Raw genomic sequence first — 20,753 nt, forward strand, 5'->3', positions numbered from 1 at the left:
CATCAGCATATCCTGTTTCCTTTCTCCCTCATGTGGTTATCTAGCATCCCCTAAAATGCATCAATGCCATATGCCTCTTTCTGTGCCATGATTTCTACATTCCAATTCCTCTCTGGAAAAATAGCTTCCCCTGAATTCCCAATTGGATTTATTAATGACAATATTATTTTGATAATATTTCGTTTAGGACTCTCCCACAAATGAAGACATCTTCTCACCTCCTACCCTACTGCACCCATTCATAATTTTAAAGAGCTCTGTTGGAGGACCCCTCAGCTTTCATTTTTTTCAGGGGGAAAAAAACATCAGTCTGTTCAGTCTTTCATACAAGTTCCTTTCCTCCCAGTTCTAATCATGGCGTTTGTCTAGCATCACCATCAAACTGCATAAACTCCAGAAAAATGAGAAGTCCATGGAGGAGAACATGAAACAAGGGTCAATTTTGTTTGATTTGATGACTGGATCTGTGGAAAACAAATTGTGTCCATGATGATGGATGTTAAATGGAGCAGATGTTTACCATTAAAAAGAAAAATGCAGCCCACAAAAACTGTGAACATTCATACCCAGTCCCCTATCTAAATTAGGGCAATGTAGATTATCTGTTGATACTATTTTACTTAGACATTAATTACAAAGGCCCAGAGATTCCTATTCAAATCACAGAAAATTTAATAGCAATAACCCTACTGATGTCTTAATCACCTAACAAATTGTGCTATGGCACAGATTCCCTGGGAATTGCAAACTGACACAAGTTGCTGAACATATTGCCAATAGCTTTGTGAAAATATCAGCCTGCCCTTCACCTCTCTGAGAATTTGATGAAATTGCTAAACTTTAGTTAAATGACCTATTAAACACACCGCAGGAAGTCAGGGACTGTATTTAGCCCATTTAAGGAGGAGAATTTTTGTTTTCCAATACTACTCAACCTGTTTGGCACAAAAGAGAGCAGTTTAAACTGTGGATTCTCATTCCTGAAGCTAGTGAGTTGTTGGAGATTTTTAAAAATACTTTCTTCTCCTTCCTGTCCTTGATCCAATTCTTACTAGTTCTTCTGTCTCATTCTTAATTTTTAAATCTCATTGACAGATAAGGATGCTGATTCTGTCATTTTTGTAAATCTCAGATATTCTGTTTCCTGTGTTGCACTGTTATCAGCTCATGCACCTAGTAATTATGGCTGAAAACATGTTAAGAGTTAAAGGGTGAAGGGGAAAAGCCTAACTAATAGGCATTACGTTCCAAGAAAATTCAGACAGATATACTTTTCAGGAGGTGAGATGGGACACTATCTGGATTAAAGACTGACTACTCTACATGTGAAGATTGTCCATCAGATTCTGATCCTGTGATTTTTCCAATTGCAGTGTACAATACAATTGATCCACTACGTTTTCAAAAATGTGTGGTGCTCTCAATTGTCACAAATAATTTACCAATGCAAAACAATTGAAGGTAATTCAACCCCTCAAGCATATTCTGCCATTCAATATTAATCATTAGATTATACATATGTTGGGTCGACTGCCAACAGTTGGTAGGCCTGCTCATTAAACCGAGAACATTTTAATCCCTCTGGGAAAAAATGATCAACTAAATCCACAAGAGGATTAAAACTAGATTTTTAAAAATCAACTGCACTGTAATTTACAATATTGACTATTTAATGGTTCACAGAATATCCTGAAAGATTCATTTCACAGAACTGTGCACAGTTGGAAAATGCTATTGCTTGCAATCATGGAGTGTCTGAAAGGAAAGCAGGTGCATTTCATAATTAAATCTTTCAGGCAAAAAGCTATGAGGGAAATAAACAAGTAGTCCTCTGCATTCAACTGGGATTACACAATAGAGACTAAATGACTGATGAATTTTAAGAGGTTGTGTCTGAAGTTGTCCAGACACTTCAGTCAAGAACATTTCAACTCAAATTTATGAACAGTATTGCCCTTACTGTAGATGGATCTAATGATTGGAAGGCACCTCAATAACTATGGATAATCCTTGCCACAACCTGAGGAAACACATAAACTAAGAGCAGGCATAGGCCATTTGAGTCTATTCCACCATTTAATATGATCATGATTGATCCTCTATCTCAATTCCTTAATCTTGCTTTCTCTCCACACCCCTTGATGCCTTTAAAATCTAAAACTACCTATCTCTATCTTGAATATATTCAGTGACTTGGTCTGAGCTATATATGGAAAGGCTGAATAGGCTGGGGTTATTGTCTCTGTAGCACTGGAGGCTGAAGGGTGACCTTATAGAAGTTTATAAAATCATGAAGAATATGTAGAAGGTGAGTAGCAATCGTCTTTTTCCCAGGGTTGAGGAGTCCAAAACTAGAGGGTGGTACATGTATGGAAGGAGCTGCCAGAGGAGGCGGAGGCGGGTACAATTAAGACAGTAAAAAGGCATCAGGATTGGTACATGAATTGGAAGGGTTTAGAGGGATATAGGCCAAATGCTGGCAAATTGAACTGGATCAGTTTAGAATCTGATCAGTAAAGATGAGTTGGACCAAAGGGTCTGTTTCTGTGCTGTATAGCTCTATGACTCTACAGCCATTTGTGGTAGAGAACTCCACTCTTTGAGTGAAGAAATATTGCCTCATCTTAGTCCGAAATGGTCTACGTTCTATTCAACGAAAACAGCCTCCCTGCAGCTAGTCTATCCAGAATCAAAAACAAAGTTGCTGGAAAAGCTCAGCAGGTCTAGCAGCATCTGTACAGAAAAAAATCAGAGTTAACGTTTCAGGTCCAGTGACCCTTCCTCAGAGCCGGACCCGAAATGTTAACTCTGATCTTTTTCTTCACAGATGCTGCCAGCCAAGCTGAGCTTTTCCAGCAACTTTGTTTTTGTTCCTGATTTACAGTATCCGCAATTCTTTCGGTTTTTAGCTAGTCTATCCAGATCTGTTAAGAGTTTTACACCTTTCATTCTCGTACATAAAACAACACTTTCTTTCCCTTACTTTGTTTTCTCATAAGGAAAACTGCCACAATGACACCGAATCATAACAGTGTGCGGACAAGAGGAAGACAACACTAGGGAAGGGGCAAGAGAAAATGAGAGAGTAAAAGAAAGACGGCAAGACGGTCAGATAGAGAAAAAGGGGGGGAAAAGATGAGAAAGAGAGCATGTTGAGTGAGTGGAAGAGAGATCCAGGAGAGCGAAGAAAGAAACAGAAATGGAGAAAGACGGGCTAAAGAGAGAGGAGAAAGAGAGGAAAGAGACAGAAAGACTTACACTTCTATAGCACTATTCCATGATTGTTTACAATTTACATCAATGATTTAGAGTTGGGGACCAAGAGTAGTGTGTCAAAGTTCACAGATAACACTAAGATCAGTGGTAAAGTGTGCAGAGGACTCTGAAAGTTGCAGAGGGATGTAAATAGTTTAAGTGAGTGGGCAAGGGTATGACAGATGGAGTATAATATTGGTAAATATGAGGTCATACATTTTGGTAAGAATAATTGCAAAATGGACTATTATTTAAATAGTGAAAAATTGCAGCATGCTGCTGTGCAGAGGGACCTGGGTGTCTTTGTGCATGAATTACAAAAGGTTGATTTGCAGGTGCAGCAGGTAATTAAGAAGGCAAATGGAATATTGTCCTTCATTGCTAGTGGGATGGAGTTTAAAACTAAGGGGGTTATGCTGCAGCTATACAGGGTGCCGGTGAGGCCACACATGGCGTACTGTGAAAAGTTTTGGCCTCCTTACTTGAGAAAGGATGTACTAACACTGGAGGGGGTGCAGAGGAGGTTCACTAGGTTGATTCTGGAGTTGAGAGAGTTGGCTGTTGAGGAGAGATTGAGTGGATCGGGACTATACTCATTGGGATTTAGAAGAATGAGGCGGTGGATCTTATAGGAACATATATAATTGTGAAGGGAATAGATAAGATAGAAGTAGGGAATTTGTTTCAACTGGCAAGTGAAGCTACAACTAGGGGGCAGAGCCTCAAAATAAGGGGGAGCAGATTTAGAACCGAGTTGATGAGGAACTTCTTCACTCAAAGGATTGTGAATTAGTGGAATTCGCTGCCCAGTGAAGCAGTTGAGGCTTTCTCATTGAATGTTTTTTAAGGCAAAGATTGATAGATTTTTAAAGAGTCAAGGAATTAAGGGTTATGGTGAACGGGTAGGTAAGTGGAACTGAGTCTCAAAAAGATCAGTCATGATCTTATTGAACGGCAGGGCAGGCTCGAGGGGCCGGATGCCTACTCCTGCTCTTATTTCTTATGTTCTTATAACTGCAGGATCTTACAAAGCACTTTGCTGCCAATGAACTAACTTAGGGAGTGCAATTACATCTGTATTGTAGGAAACCTGGCAACCAGTATGTCACTCTGGGCAGTGAGTGCTAGACTGGTCTGTACTATTCAGAGTAACACAATGTGAGAATGAAACCACTTGTTCTTTGAGATAGTGGTTCTGCTGAAGGCTGAATTAAACTCCACCCAACCTGGTAGTATCATAAGGATTTGGGTGAGGAAAAGTAGACCAGTCTGGCTCTCGAAGGCAATAGACCTACCGCCTTTGTCTCATTATAATTTTTGTAAAATTGTCCAGTATACCTATTTACCTTTTAGCTAGTTGCTAACATGCAATAAACTATGCCTTGTTTTAGACAAAAGCCTCTTCTTGTTAAGACTACCCAGTGGTTTTTCTCTACCACGTTAGACAAAACAGTGCCTATATATCCCAATGTAAAAGGAGGATGGTGGCAGAAAATCTACATTATAGTGACCAGGAGTCCAGCTGCCTCCTACAACACAAAGCCAGCAGTGGCCATTTGAAAATATAATTTAGCTACACCATTATAGCATCGACAGCAGTGTGCATTTACCCAGTAAAAATGTCCCAAGGCATTGCATATTCCTGGTCATCAAACAGAACTTTAACACCAAGGCACATAAAGAAATATGGGAATAGATGGTCAAAGCTTACTCAAAAAGGTAGAACCAGAAAATCTGCTTTTACATCAGCCCGAGAGGGCAGAAGGATTCTCGGTTTTAATGGCTCATCTTAGAGACGCCCGAGTCATCATTAAGCAAAGCCATATGTACACCCAGTTGAATCTTGGTGAATAAGTCAAAAAATTGGAAACAAATTTTCCTTTTGGTGCTGGCTTCCATCCTGCTGTTTGCGCAAGTAAATTCTCGTCAATTCTGAAAGTTTAAAGTGCGGATAATAATCGTCAAAGACGAGTTAAATGGCCACTGGCTTACTATGCAGAAGGACGTTATCACCTTGATTCTGCTGACTGCCTCCTGGGCTTGCATCATCCGCACGTTCTTGGATGGGGTTTTGTCCGAGAGCAGCTGGGTGGAGCCCAGGTAGTTGGCTGCAAAGATGATGCCATCAATCAGATCTTCCGGGTCACATGGTCCAGGTACTGCAAACAAGCAAACAAAAACAGTTAACCTCTCCAGTGAAAAACTGTAATGAGAAAGAATTTTGATGGATAACTTTTGGGCTAGGTGGCGTTAGGAAACAGAATTCATGATGTCTTTCTGGGTCAGTCTTTAATCTTGGCGATAAGTTTTCTTTAAAAAGAATTACTGTAATAAAACTAAAGCGTTCCCAGAAACTTAAATGCTTTCTTTATGATGCCCCTCAAGATTTTTTACCAAACTATTGTTTGTGGGAGTATCCAAAAGGTTAGTCTTTCATTTTTAGGCACTTCAGGCTAATCCTATTGGATATCCACAACTGCTGCCCTCTGTTCTCCACTGAATAAATTAAACCAGAAATAGTTTACAACAGCCCCTTGTCATCAAAATGTCATACTTGATGGTTCTACCTCTAGTCTATTTCTTATTTAATCTTAACAACAATCTCACTGAACATTTTGACAGCACAAATGTATCACAATTAAAATTATTCATCTACCACTTTAGTCGTTGCATATGAATCATTATTCAACTGCCTAAAATAATGCCATCTGATTGTCACCCCGGAGTCAGACAATAAAAAGTATGCCCCTGTATTCTTTATAATCCTGGACAATTAGTTAACAGATGGCTACACGGAAGGTACAGACCAGAAACAGACCATTCGGCCCAAGTGGTCTATGCTCTTCATGAGCCCCTTTTCACTCCCTTTGGGAGCAGACCACATGGTCTGTCAAGCCTGCTCCACCATTCAAAATGATCATGTTTGATTCTGGGCTTCCCCAACTCCATGTTTCCACCCGCTCCCCATATCCCCAGCTGAGCAACAATCCTTTTATCTCAGCTTTAAGTAAAGTGGATAATGGGACAATCTGCTGACATGAGGAGGATTCCAACGATTCGCCAACTTTCCAACTTCTCCTCCTGTCAGTCCTAAATATTTATCCCTTACCCGGAGACTGTTGCCTAGTGTTCTGGGTAGCCCACATGGGGAAGTAACCTCTCCGTGTCTAATGTTCCATGAAAACAATGTGCACACAGTTTTCTTTTCCACAAATTACAACTGTCAGAACACAGAAACAAGAGTTGAAGATTTAGACTTTGCAGCCTGCTCTGGTCCTTTTATTCCTTTCTTCCTAATGTTTCTCTAGCTTCTCCTTAAAGAATTTTATTTTAGTCACTGAGCTGTCATTCCCCATACAGCTTTATATCTAAGAAAACTCTTCTAACCAAACTATTTACACAATTTACACACACCAAATGCTTCCTTCCTGCATGTCTCTGTATATTTCAGAACCACCACATCTGAAACAATAATATAATTGTTCAGGAGAATCATTGAACAAATATTACTTTCTTGACTTTAAAAAACTTCTTTTCTTAGGATGTGTATATTCTATTCTTTTTTTAAAACCTTTCCCCTCACTGGGACTAAACATTAACAAATCCTGGAAGGGTTTCTATAGCAGCTTTCAATGTCTCAGGAAATTCCAAAAGGCATTACGACCAATGCAGCACTTTTGAAGTCCAGTCGCTGGGTGCGATGTAGAAAACAAGACACTTTACACACAGCAAGTTCCCACCAATAGCAAGGCAAAAATACAAGGCGAGGTATCTTTTTTTGCCTTGTAATTGACAGTCTTGGCATCTTTTCAATCCAACTGACAGGTTTAATCATTCATCTCAAACATGGCACCTCAGACAACTCAGCACTTCTACAGTACTGGCACTGGCTGTGGAAATCTCAATAGTGTGCTTGAGTATCTGAAGCGGAATTTGACACCGCGACCCTTGAGACTCTGGCCTTTTTTTTAAAAACGTCTATTAAATAGTCTTAAGGGAGAAAATGTTAGGCCTGTGCTGGGATGGGTCAGCAGGGAGGGGGTGGGCACAGCTTTCAGATCTGACATCTACACCCCCATGTGCACATGTGGTGGGCAGGCAGTGCATGTGAACATTGTCCAGGGGCACAGTGAGTGGGCATTGCCAGGGAGGGGGACAGGCTTTGCATCTTTGAAGGTGAGACAGAGGGAGCAGTGTCACAGATGAGGGAGGGTGAGCATTGTTGAGTTGTGTGGGGGAAGATTTGTTTTTAAGATTTTTCCAATACAGCCTGCCCTACACCTAAGATTAACAGCAGGAGAAGGTTTAGGTAATTGGCTGAGTACGTATCGAGTGCAAGCCTCCGAAACGAAGATATTCTCGGAGGGACCTGGACAGCACAGTGCTTCCCATCAGAAGTTTAAGCTTTCTGGGTAAATATAGCACATGCACAGTAAGGGACTTCCTCATGGTCCCAATGCAAAACAGTAGCAAGTGTCTCAATATTCAACACTTCTGTCATTAGAAAATCTAGACCGATTTATCCAACACTGCGCAAGAATACATACACAGTTGCATATAAACAAGCTTCAAAGTGATAAAGAGCAATTTCTACAATCAATAACATTCAAACTAAAAAGAAAACAAAAGCAGAAATAATTCCCCCAAATTAAGGGCAAAAGTCTTGTTCACATTAACAGTAACTGCAACACAGAGATTTCTCAATTTGCTCTAAAATAGTTAGAAAGCATCTTACCTTCAACGTAAGTTGGAAAGGAAGCCAAACACTTTCTTGACTGAAAGTAAGACAGGAAAACAGCTTCAGACACCACACACTATGCTCCATATAAATAATTAGCTTTTTTCAAAAGCATTTTAATCCAACATGATGACACCACTTCACATGCAGTACTATAAATCCAATTAGTTTCACAGACTAGAAAGCTGCAGGGCAAGAGCCATTGTCAAAATTCATAGCACGTTAAATGAACAATAATTTTTTTGGAAACAATTTCAATTGAGGTGCTTATAATGCTACGGGGTCAAAACAGTAAATGGGAAGGAGCTATTTCTGTTAGCAGAGAGGTCAATGACTAGAGGCACTGGTTTAAAGTAATTAGTAGGTAGTTTAGAGGGAGTTGACGAGATTATTTTGTCACCTAGAGGGGCATGGTGCTTCTTGAATTCAGTGCCTGAACGGGCAGTGGAAGCTGAACCATTTGGCACATTCATAAAATACTTGGGTACGCGCTGCTCATGGCGCAACATTCGGGGTTATGAACCAAAAGGTACAGAGTGGGACTAGACTGAATAGAGCTTTGTGAACTGGCAAAGACACAGTGAGGTGAATGGCCTCTTTCTCTGCTGTAAGTTCCTCTATTTCTACTTTCAACTTTTGATGAATTAACGTCGAGGAAAAGAAATCACCATGACCGTCAACTTGAAACATTAACTCCCTTCCTCCATCCACAGATTCTATCTGACAAGCTGAGTATTTCCAGTAATTTTTGGATGACTGAATGTATTCCCAAAGAAGTTGCTCAAAGTTTGTTGTCTTTAAAAGCGTATGTTCATTGGATAGCCAACAAACGTGAATTATAAGATAAACCATAAGAATAAAAGAACTGGAGGAGGCCATTCAGTCCCTTACACCTGCTCCGCCATTCTGTAAGATCATGGCTGACCTATGACCCAACATTGTATGAGCACCACCGATCCAACAAGAATTTTTCAAAATGTAATCTGCTGTTGATAAGTAAAGGTAGATTAAAAATAATTAATTATGAAATACAGGGTAACTAGAGGATAAGGACTTTACTAACTGGCAATAGAGCCCAAGAGTATAATTGCTTTATGCAGTGAGATCCTGTGATCTGGAATGTGCTGCCTTAAGCAGGTTTAATAGTGTAATTTTCAAAAGTAAAGTGGATAAATAGTTGAAGGGGAGAAAACTGCAGCGTCATAGGGATAAGAGTAGGGAAATCTGTATTTGAGAATTTTATCTGGTATAAATTATGCAATTGTCTTCAACAACAGTGGACAAATGTTTGTAAAGGTGCTCCCTTCAACTCGCAATCACTTTAATGAAATTTTAAATCAATGTCCCAACAACGAGCATTCTGAAGAATTCAGTTCATTCATTAGAAAAACATAACAGTTTAGAATCAGGCATGCAATCTTTAAAATGACAGATCAGCGAGGGACTACTTTAGAAACATGAAAGAAAATTATAATATATAAAGATACTCTGAAAAAACTGAGGGCAGGAAGCTCGAGACTCCAACGATAGATAATCAACAACTTAACAGGCAATGAAACTCATAAGACAAAGCACGAGACCACCCAGTAAATTAAATCCTTTATGGTGCACATCTGAAGCATTAACCCAAGAGTAATAGCACTTTTAAAGATAAACTCATTGACCTCTGGGCACAGCCTATAACATGCTGACTTGTGTTTCCAGGATGTCTTACGGTTTATCTTAACAAACTAATATGTTCAACTCATGCTGCATGAGTTCATTCTAAACAACACAAAACTGATTTTGTTCTAAAATCACTCCCTGTGTTCTATTCATGAAACAGACAGGAACACCAAGACAAATGGTATGTTAGTCACAAGGAGTTAGATAACAGGACTATAAGAAACAGGGATAGCAGGAACAAGAGCAGGATTAGGAGATTTGCACACACCCCTCCCACCACTCCCCAGCTTGCCCCACCGTTCAGGAAGATCATGTTGAACAGATTATTGCATTAACTCCTTTTTGTTGTCTGTCCCCCATAACACTGGACTCCCTTATCAATCTAACTCAGCCTTGAGTATATTCAAGATTCCAGCCTCTTCTCAACCCCAGGGTGGAGAATTCCAGACTCTAAATAGCCTCAGAGAAAATAATTTCCTTTTCATCTCAATCTTCTTACTTTTAATGGCTTCCCCTCATTCTATTCAAAAGGGGAAATATGGGCTCAGTAATTAACCAGTCAGGCCCCTTCAAAATCTTATATGTTTCAACAAGAGCACCTCTCATTCTTCTAAATTCCAATGCATAGGCTTAACCTGTCCTTATAAGGCAGCCTGTATTTCCAGGAATCTGCCAAGGAATTTTTGTTGAAATGTTTCCAATTATATTGTGCTTTAAGTAGAAGACCGAACTGCACATTGTAGCCCAGATGTGGTCTCTCTAAAGCTTTCTGCAACCGTAGTAACACTTTCCTACTTATATACCTAATTCCTCTTGTAGTTAAGGTGAACATTTCATTTGCTTTCTTAATTATCGGCTGTACCTGTGTATGTACATTTTGTGATTCATGTACCGTTTGGGGGTTTAAGGGTAAAGAGTTTCGGGGGAAAGAAGTCAGTGCTGCTGTTGGACAGGGCTTTTGACCTGTGTGCCAAAGGAATGATGTACTTTGTTTTAAGCTTTATCCTTTCATGGGATCATGGTGATGCTGCCAAGGCCAGCATTTGCTTCTCATCCCTAAATGCCCTCAAAATGATTGGCTTATTTAGACTTTTCCAGTGGGCAGTGAGGAGTCAGCTACATCGCTGTGGGTAGGAGGCACATGTAAACCAGAACGGGTGGATTTCCTTCCTTAAAAGACATGAGTGAACCAGCTGGCCTTTTGCAACAATGGTTGCCGTTAGGCTGGCTTTTATTTTCAACATTCAAATTTCACCATCTGCCACGGTGGGATTCAAACCATGTCCCCAGAACATTTCCATTCCAGTGACATTCCCACTGCCTCACCTAATACTTGCCCTGAGGAGAAGCAACAAAGATTCACTGAATCAGCTTCTGGGATGAGAAGGTTGCCCCTCAAGAATGGATTGAGCAGAACAGGTTGATACTTTCTGCAGCTGAGAAGAATAAAGGTATGGCCCAACTGAAACTTAAAATTCTGAGGGATGTTTTCTCTGGCTACATCAACGGGGTTGGATATTAAGTACTCCTGCTGGGTGTGCCTTGGGACGGAGGAGGCTATGTACTGTGAAAGGGGGAGTGGGAATCCCACCAGCTTCCTACACACCCCTGAGCTCGCCCACAATATGGGGAGTGGCTGCCCACCAAAATCAGAAGCCCACCTATGACATGTAAATAAACATTTGGGGGAATTAAGGGCTAATCGGGATCAGACAAGAAAGTCACACTGACGTTGTAGCTCAGCCATGATCGTGGTGAATGCTGGATCGTTTTTGCTTCCCAACTCTTCACTGTTACGTTCTTTCTGATAGGAAGGGTTTTGGGATGAGTCGAACCACTAACAAGCAAAATCATTTCAGAGAAGACAGGTCATGTTGCCTGCAGAAAGCTACCCATGTGGCCAGACTGACAACCCTCAAACAAACTGATCAGGCAGAGAATGGCCTCTTCAACACTTCAGGTCCAATCTTTCTTTCTTCAGTTTGTCACCTTCCCAACGGCTGGTGGTCACTTTAAGATTGACGGTGTTTGAAGAGAAGCGTTCAGTCCACTCGCGCAGCAGGCATATCTGTATGGCAAGGCTGGTGGGCGAAAGCTGAACAGGACTGGCAGAGATTCCACCAGAGGACACTGCCCTGGCATTAATAGCAATAGTTGGGTTGGGGGAGGGGGAATGGTTAGAGTTTCAGTCCAGTTTAAATCCAGTTTCCATCAGAATCCTGCATCGGGAAGGTTTGGGGTCACGGAAGGCAATTCCTTCCCCTGCCTAGCAAACTCCTTTCTCGGGCAGAAAGCCTGAATGTTTGGGGCACTGGCTGTTTCACTCGACGTAGCCAAGAAACCAGTAGCAAGTTAAATCGATGGAAGTCTCGTCCATATCCAGGCATCAACAGACACAGGATGTGTAAAAGAAACAGTACGTTTGTGCAATCTTGCAGAACTCTCCCAAGTAATCCGCACAAATCCTAAGAAATCCATACTTGTAATTGAGAAATTTCTGAAGAAGTTTGACTGTAACATAACTGGCCCTAAGCTGCTGAATCAATCCTTAAACACACTTTCACTTATCCTAATTTCTCCTTACATGCTTCAATGCCATAACTCCTAATATACTATTTAATTATTATGTGGAAGCCATCATGTAAAAGCAATTTTTTGCAGTAATGAAATATCCCAAAATCCTTACACAGAAGTATTAACAAACAAAATATGATACTGGTGCATGTTATGAGATAATTGTGCAGATGACCAAAAGCTTGGCAAAAAATGTAGGTTTTAAGAGTGTTCTAAAAGGAGAGAGACAAAAGTAGGGAGTGAGGGAATAATGGAGGGAATTCCAGAGCTCAGGGCCCAGACAGCCAATGGTGGAGCGACCAATTCTAAGGATGCACAAAAGATTAGAATTGGCAAATATCTCAGGAAGTCTATCAGCCTGATTGAGGCTATGGAGATTGGGAGGTAGAGATATACACAGGAAATCTACCAACCCATGAGATCAGGTCCGAGAGTAGGGTACGCTGTTCAGACTCTCAGACAGAGAATGATGGAAGCCAAAGGAAGGAGGAAAGCAAAAGTACCTTAGAAAGTGCTATCAAACCACGGGACCAAAAAATAAACTATGCTATCCTGAGATGATATTACTTGGTCACACTTGTTCAACTGTACTCAATTGCTGAAACCTGACTCTGTGTTAAATTGGAAGGAAATGGGACAGCTGGCTTGTCAGTGAAGAACTCTGTTCTATTATTGCCTTTACAGCTCCAAATAGCAATGCTGCTAGTTTGACTCAGCACTACTGGGTAGCACAATATCACACTGTACCTGCAAGTATCATGTCTGGCTGAAGTGATTTGGGAATAAGGAAAATGACGTATGCATATTAAAATGCTAGGCTTAGCTAACCTTCTTTAAATGATCTTAAAATGTGACACATTCACAGAAAAAACATACACTGATCAGTTCTCCTAAAAAAATTATAGCCAATTCCATTCTAATTTTTTTTTCAACTGAATTTGCTTTTTCATGTATGTTTATTTACCTAATGCATTATTGAAGCATTCAATTATATTTATTGGTATGATATCTTAAAATGTACAATCTGTTCAACTGGGGCTGCACAGCGGCTCAGTGGTTAGCACTGCTGCCTCACAGTGCTAGGGTCACAGGTTCAATTCCAGCTTCAGGCAACTGTCTGTGTGGTGCAGGTTAAGTGGATTGGCTGTGCTAAATTGCCCAAAGTGTGCAGGCTAGATGGATTAACCATAGAAAATGCAGGGTGACAGGGTAGTGGGGGTGGGTCTGTGTGGACTCAGTAGGACAAATGGCCTGCTTCCAGACTGTAGGGAATCCATGACAGAATCATACATTGATACTACTCAGGAGCCATTCAGCCATTGAGAGTTTGCTGGCTGCTTTGAAAAGGAATCCTTTCAGGCCCCACTTCCTTACTCCAATCCTCATATTCCTGCAATTGTGTTCCCTTTCCATCTTTTATCCAATTCCCCACAGAGGTTTATCATCAAACTGATATCCTTCACCTCCACTCACCAATCAACATAACACCCTACTCTTTCGTTACTGCTTTTCAGCCATTGGAAATTGTACCAGTTTACTTCCCGTTTCTAAACATTTCACGATTTCAAACTCCTCAATCCAAACTCCACCCAGCCTTCTCTGCTCTAGACTTTAAACCAGCCATGAGTTCAATGAATAGCAGAACAGCTTGAGTACTAAATGGCCTCCTCCTGTCCCTGTCTTCCCAAACTGTTTTTTACAGCTATCAAGTTAAATGGGTAAAGATATTCTAAGTGTCATGTCTGTGTATTGAATCCGCATCCAGTTGCCCATTCTAGCTGTCGGTTCCAACTTTCTTTGTGCATTGATGCCAAAACAACAAGATGACAGTGTATTTTTACCCACAGGAGAACTTAGAATCTTACAGACAAGGGGGCCACCATTTGGCCCACTGGCATCTGCTGGCCCTTTGAAAAGCCTGTTCCGTTCTGTTCTGTCCAGTGTCCCTGCAAATTGATCTTCTTTCAGTGTATGTATGGGACCTAATTCCACCACTCTTTCAGGCAGTACGTTCCAGGTCATAACCTTCTGGGTGAAGAAAAGTATCTTCGTTTTCCCTCAGGTTTTTTTTCTGCCAACTATTTTAAAGCTACCGCCTCTGGCTACCAATTAATTTGCCAGAGGAAGCAGGCTCTCCAAAAACTGTTCTATCAAAACACCTCTATTCTGAGCAGCTCAACAAAATGTCTCCTTAGCCTTCCTTGCTGTCAGGACAACACAGCCAGCTTCTCCAGTCTCTCCACCGAGCTGGAGCTTGTCCATCCAACCACTTTTCTTTCTTCTTTTCTCGCTTTTTCTTTCTTTACGTTTTTATCCCCCCGAGTTTTGTTTCTCTCTACTGATCTTCTGGAGGGAGCTCAGTAATGGAGGCAGGGCTGGCAACGGCAGCGGCTGGTGACCTGGCCGGGGGGGGGGCATTGCTGGTTGACCACGAGGCGGGTGGTGTGCCCAGGAAGACTCTGGCATTCGCCGGCATGGTGGAAGCAGCTGGGGACTGGGACGGCACCGGGGCAAGACACTGGCAGCCTGTGGCAAGGCAGCTGGTGAGCCCAGATAGTAGTTGGTAGTTGCACAGAGGTGCAGGGCTTGAGATCAAGCCCAGCACGGGAGAGAGATCGAGCTCTCATGGGGAAAGCCCAGCGTGGAGAGACTTGCAGGCCCATGGCTAAAGATGGACTGTAATTTGGAACTTTTAACTTGATTTCTCACTTGCTACTTTATACTGACAAGAACTGTAATGTTGAACTTTTAACTTATTTCTTTTTTTTTATTCTTTACTTCAGATTTTGTACCTAAAATGGTGCTGGGAATGGCAACATGGTAAACTTTTCACTGTACTCCTGTATCCCTGTACTTGTACAAAACCTAACCCTAATTTTAATCACTGAAGTGCCTCATACCAGGTATAATCCTGGTGAAACTTCTCTTCGAAGCCTTAACATGCTCTTCAAAATGTGATGCCCGGAATTATGCACATTTTGATAAATTTTAGGAAAGTAGCAGGGACAAATCACACAACTGTACTCCATGGGGAAGAAGGGTCCAGACCCGAAACATCAGCTTTCCTGCTCTTCTGATGCTGCTTGGCCTGCTGTGTTCATCCAGCACTACACTGTGTTATCTCATTGTACTCCAAAGTGGTATGTTTTCCAATGTGAGAGAGTAACAATGAGGTCTAAGATTTCAGCAAATACATCTTTGTAAGCCACTTGTTAAGTTGTCAACAGGGGGCTCTGAATTTAGGATTCATGCTTGAAGTTTCAAGGAAGAGCTTAAAATATTTATTTTCCCCACAAAGGATCGTTAGAATAAGAGACTTAGCGCATCAAATGTGGCCAACTCTGTCTCAATAACCAAAAAAATTCCAAAAAAAAGGGAAGAGGGAAAAAACAGGGAAAATGAGATTAAAATGATACTTCATTGAAACCAGAACTGTACAAACACAATAGGCAAATGGTCTCCTAGTCAGTTTAACTGACAACCCTTAATGATTCACTCTTTGTGCATTAGTAGAATGGGGATAGATTTCTTTATAGAGATTGAAACCTGTTATCCGTTAAACCAAAGATGATTTATTGCAGATATTTGTAATATTCTAGGCACGTCTTTCGCCTCTCAGGAAGAATTGACGAGGATGCAGCTTCAAGGTTTGAGGAGCAGATTGAACTGAAGGTCTTTGAAAATAATTCTGACCCAAGGCTGAGCTGATTAAATTGATGGAGTTGATCAGACAATACTTGAGGTGGCACCCTTTTCAAAAATAAAATCCTACTCGGCTGTCAGCGATCAGCAAGATGGATGTGAAAAATTGTGTTCATCAGATTCTACAATGTACAATTTTAGACATGGGACATTGATTTAGTTTCAGAGGCCTGGGTCTCATTGGAAAGGCTGGCATTTAGTGCCCATCTCTAGTTACCAGACTTTACTGCAATTGAGGGGCTACAGGGACTACTTCAGAGGGTAGTGAAGTGTCAATCAACCAGGCTGGAGTAGGGCTGGAATCACATGCAGAGCAAATTGGACAAAAGTGGCAGATTTCCTTTCCCAAAGAGACATCAATGAAACCAACTGAGTTTTCAATTGACAATCTGACAGAATGTGCAGAATAAGGTACCATTTCCATTATTATGTGGATCAATCAAACTAATCACAGTTTACATTTGCAGTACTTCATATTTTGAGCTATGGCAGGAGAATTATACCTGTGGAAACTGTCCAGACAGAACTCTACACAATATCCCTCAACCCACTGAGCAAATAATCAAACAAATTCATAAGATGAAAGAATATGTACAAAAGGCTTGAAGAAATCCAATACAAAACAAGTATAAAATAATTACCTGAGCCTTAATTAGAGAAGGCAATGATTAAATAAAAAAGGAGAAAATAGTGTTAAATAGATGTTACACTTTTAACACAATAGGATTCAGGTCGGCATACACTAAAGTTTAGGTACACCACCCACACCACTTACAATTCCTCTACTTCCCCCATTTTTTATGGTCAGTATAACGTTTCCAGTGACTTGAATTTTGCATTTTAGAAGCAGGCATGCAAATTATCAGAAAGAAAACAAATCAGAAAATCACTCAAACAAATTCCTAAAGTTCACAAGAAACATCGACTGCTCCCTTTGGAGGAGTGACTCGTTTCAAAGCGAACAGAAATCGCTTTAATTTAAGGATAGCAACGGTCCAAACCACAGACAACAAGCAAGTTTTTAACACATGCCCTCAACAGATGGGCTGGTTCTAGATTGGAATTGGAGCAGAGATTCTATCGTGTGAGTGTCTTTCTCATTGACACTTGGGTCATGTTGCCTAGGCAGGTCTTGTCAGTCTAAGGGAAATGCAGAGGAATAGTGGCTTATTGGCCTTTGGATTGTAGCCTGAGGATAATCCATGGCTGTGGGGTGATGGGGTCTAAGAATCCAGTCACGATGCTCTGTCCTTTATGGTGCGCATGGACTGGCTTGATGCAATAGTTAGATTTTTTTTTCTGTCTTTTGTTTTCCTTTGTGTATGGACGATTCTACACATCTGTCTTTCAGATTACTATTAATAAACTTTGTCTGCAAACTATTGGCCCAAATGCGCTGGCAAAATTGGAAAGCAACAATGGGGTCCTGCAGCATCAGGAAAGTAATGTGGACTTCCTCAACAGCCTACAGATGAATGGGCCAGGAGTCTGACACTTGGCTTATCCTTAGCCAGCTGATCTTAGCCCAGCAAAAGTCAGGGATTGACACTGCAGGCCGAGTTTAGAAAGGAGAACTAAAAAGAGGGAGAGATGAAGTCAAAGCTTTTCGTTTTGCACTCATCAGGACAGTCACAGTGCAACAACGTCTTCTGTATGATAAAAAGGGGTGCTGATTATCAGTTGTGCTCGTAATTCACCTACGCTTACAAAAAGCTACATCATATATAGGGGCCTGTTCTTTATAGGGAAATTAATTATGTGCTGACATTGTGCCTGTATTGAATTGAATTAAGCAAAAGCTGGGGAGCAAACATTCCTTGGTGCATTTTCCATGGCAATGCCTCGACCAATCAGAGTCAACTCAACCAACCAATCAGTAGCCATGTTCTCATGCAGTATATATTGTTGTTTGCTTCAAAATTTGGCATTCTTGCATATGTCCAGAGGAGGGCTGGTTGAAAAGCTTTGATACCATGTCTCTTTTTTCAAGCAAACTTATGTTCTGTACTACCAAGCAAACTATTTGAAAATTAAAAAGAGCACAAGTGGTCTTGGTCTTGAGAGCTGCCCAGAAACCCACCGCTATCATAAACTGTGAATGCGTGCGAGAATGTGAATGTACACTCGTGTGTGCATGCACATTTTAGTGAGGAAAGGCGAGAGAAGAGGAATAGACCAGGCTTATTAGCATCCTCCACCACTGATTAGCTCGCTGGCACATCTTGAGGAGATTCACTTACTGAATAAAATGGGCACTGTGTGTGATTACTTGCCATGAAAGAGGACTCCAATAGGGGAGACAATTCCTTCAGAAGAGGAGCGGGCGAGGGTAAATTGTGGGGGAAAGAAAAATAGTTAGCAAAGTTATATAATGGCACACCAGCAGCAGTTACAATTCTGGTTGCTGTCCTCACATTGCTCCCCTGGCTTTTAAAACGTAACTTGATTATCACACGTAGTAACCAAACATTCCACATTGTCACAAAGTTTGGTCCCAAATGCCAAAGACAATACCTTTGCACCTATACTGAAAAGAGAAATTTACTTCATTTAGTCAATTCCTAAGAGATTGCTTCAAGCGCAGTTAGTGTGTCAGACAGGCACCTTTTTGAAGATACTGCAACAACAGTAACTTGTGTTTTTATGGGATCTTCACTTGTACAAAATGCCTCAAGCCACTTCATAGGAGCAATCATCAGACAAAATCTGACAGCGCCCCCCTAAATGAGACATTAATGCGGTGACGAAAGGAGGTAAATTTTACAGAGGGCCTTGAAACATGGAACAGAGGTAGAGAATGAGAGGATGGGAGAGTATTCAAGAGCTTTGGGTCAAAGCAGCTGAAGGCATGGGCACTTATGCTGAAACAATTAAAATCAGAGTTGCTCAAAGGGCTAGCATGAAAGGATGACATTTCTCTGGGAACTGTACGGCAAGAGAAGCTGACAGATGTAGATAGGGAGGGTCATGCCATGCAGCAATGACTTAAGATGTTGCTGGATTGGGAAACAGTGTTGATCAGCGAACACAAGGGCAATGGCTGCACAGACTTGGTGCGAGTAAGGACATAGGGTGCAAAGTTCAGGATATGCTTTAGCTGATGAAGGCTGGAAAATGGGAGGTCAGCAGAGAGAACATTGGAAAAGGCGAGTCTCAAAATAAAATAGGGTGGCACAGTGGCTCAGTGCTTAGCACTGCTGTCTCACAGTGCCAAGGACCCAGGTTCGATTCTGGCCTCCGGCAATAGTCTGTGTGCAGTCTGTACGTTCTCCCTGTATCGCCATGGGTTTCCTCCAGGTGCTCCGGTTCCCTCCCACAGTCCAAAGATGCGATGGTTGGGTCGATTAGCCAGGGGAAATTGCCTATAGTGTCCAGGTATGTGCAAAATAGGTGCGTTAGTTATGGGAAATGCAGGGTAGAGGGATGGGTCTGGGTGGGATGCTCTCCAAAGGGTCGGTGTGGACTTGATGGGCCGAATGGCCTGTTTCCACACTATAGAGATTCTAAGGATTCTATTCTTTTAACAAAGGCAAGGAGAGGACTTCAGAAGGGAATGAGCTGGAGCTGGGCCCGGAACACAACCAGGCAATGTTACGATTGTGGGTACACAAGGACTGGTGATGAAGTAGATACGTGATCTGAATTGCAGCTCAGTTATGACACGAAAGTTGCAAATGATGTAATACAGTCTCAGGTAGTTGCTTTGGAGAAGGTTGTGGTCAGCAGCTAATGAATGGAGTTTGTGGGAGGAACTGAAGTCAACAGCTTCAGTTTTCCCAATATTTAGTTGAAGGAAGTGTCTAGCTCTGGATGTCGGTCAAACACCCAGATAATTTAGCAACAGTGATGGTAACAAAGGAGATGGTGGTGAAGTAAAGCTGGATGTCACCAGGGAGGATATGAAATTGAGGCTGCATTTCTGAACAGTAAGAATGAGAAATAGAAGTGCGGGAAAAAAAAGCTCCTTAGAGGACAGCATAAGTTACAGTGGGAAGAGAAGTGATTGTCAGTAATTCTCTGGCTATGAGTTGACAGATAAAAATAGAGCCAGTGAGAGTAGATGGACGAGAGTGGAAAGGCATTGATGAGGAGGGTGTGGCTGTAGACAGCTCGAGAGCAAGTCTGCCTTTGGCGCAATCATATTGGTTCCCACTTACGGCTTTGACAAGAACCGTCTTGGTACTGTGACGAGGTGGGAAGCTGATTAGAGGGATTCAAACACGGAGTTCCAGGAATGAAGGGCATGGATCTGGGAGATGACAGGATGATCACGGTCTATTGAGAGGAAGGGGAGTTGGAGATGCATTCACTTGGAGGAGAGGGATGATGACAGCAGATTTAAAGGAGAGGGACATACCCAGCAAAAGAGAACCGTGAACAACTTTTCTGGCGAAATAAAATCTTCACAGGTGAACAGCATAGCTTGAGGTTTCAGGGGTGAGGGAAAGGTAACCACAAGGCATTGGTTGTAATGTAAATTCAAGGCTGCTAAGTGCAGTGTGTACCTCTTGGTTCGCTGATGTTTCTGCTGCATCATGTATATCGGATCGATGCTGCATCATTGCTGATTCTGCGCCTCGGGGGGAAGAGGAACCAGGTGAGGCTGACTGCTGAATATGGGTGAGGAAGAGGGAGGAGATAGAAAGAGAAAACACATTTACAAAACTTCACTCATACCACAGCCACTCTAATAACTCCAGGCGGAGATTCCCTGCTGGTGCCTAAAACACAGTGGGAAGAAATCATCAAAGTCCTGAGATCACAGAAATGACTCCTGTTAGAATACACAATGGGGATAAACACAAAAGTCAGCTGAAAA

At 41.6% G+C, this 20,753-nt stretch overlaps 1 protein-coding gene across 3 annotated transcripts in view; it reads right to left on the bottom strand.

Annotated features, from left to right (window-relative positions):
* apba1a (amyloid beta (A4) precursor protein-binding, family A, member 1a) overlaps nt 1–20,753 on the bottom strand; it is a 168,875-nt gene that overhangs the window by 40,856 nt on the left and 107,266 nt on the right. The window contains exons 3-6 of one of the 3 annotated variants that reach the window (XM_048594748.1): nt 20,440–20,544; nt 18,175–18,240; nt 7,991–8,030; nt 5,269–5,414 (exon numbers count right to left, since the gene is read on the bottom strand). In XM_048594748.1, the coding sequence (XP_048450705.1) occupies nt 5,269–5,414; nt 7,991–8,030; nt 18,175–18,240; nt 20,440–20,544 (357 nt within the window). The remainder of the gene's footprint in view (nt 1–5,268; nt 5,415–7,990; nt 8,031–18,174; nt 18,241–20,439; nt 20,545–20,753) is intronic. The other 2 variants (XM_020509889.2, XM_020509892.2) reach the window with 2 other exon arrangements.

Source organism: Rhincodon typus, chromosome 3 (genome assembly GCF_021869965.1).
Source record: "Rhincodon typus isolate 14 chromosome 3, sRhiTyp1.1, whole genome shotgun sequence".
NCBI classification, from domain to species: Eukaryota; Metazoa; Chordata; class Chondrichthyes; order Orectolobiformes; family Rhincodontidae; genus Rhincodon; species Rhincodon typus.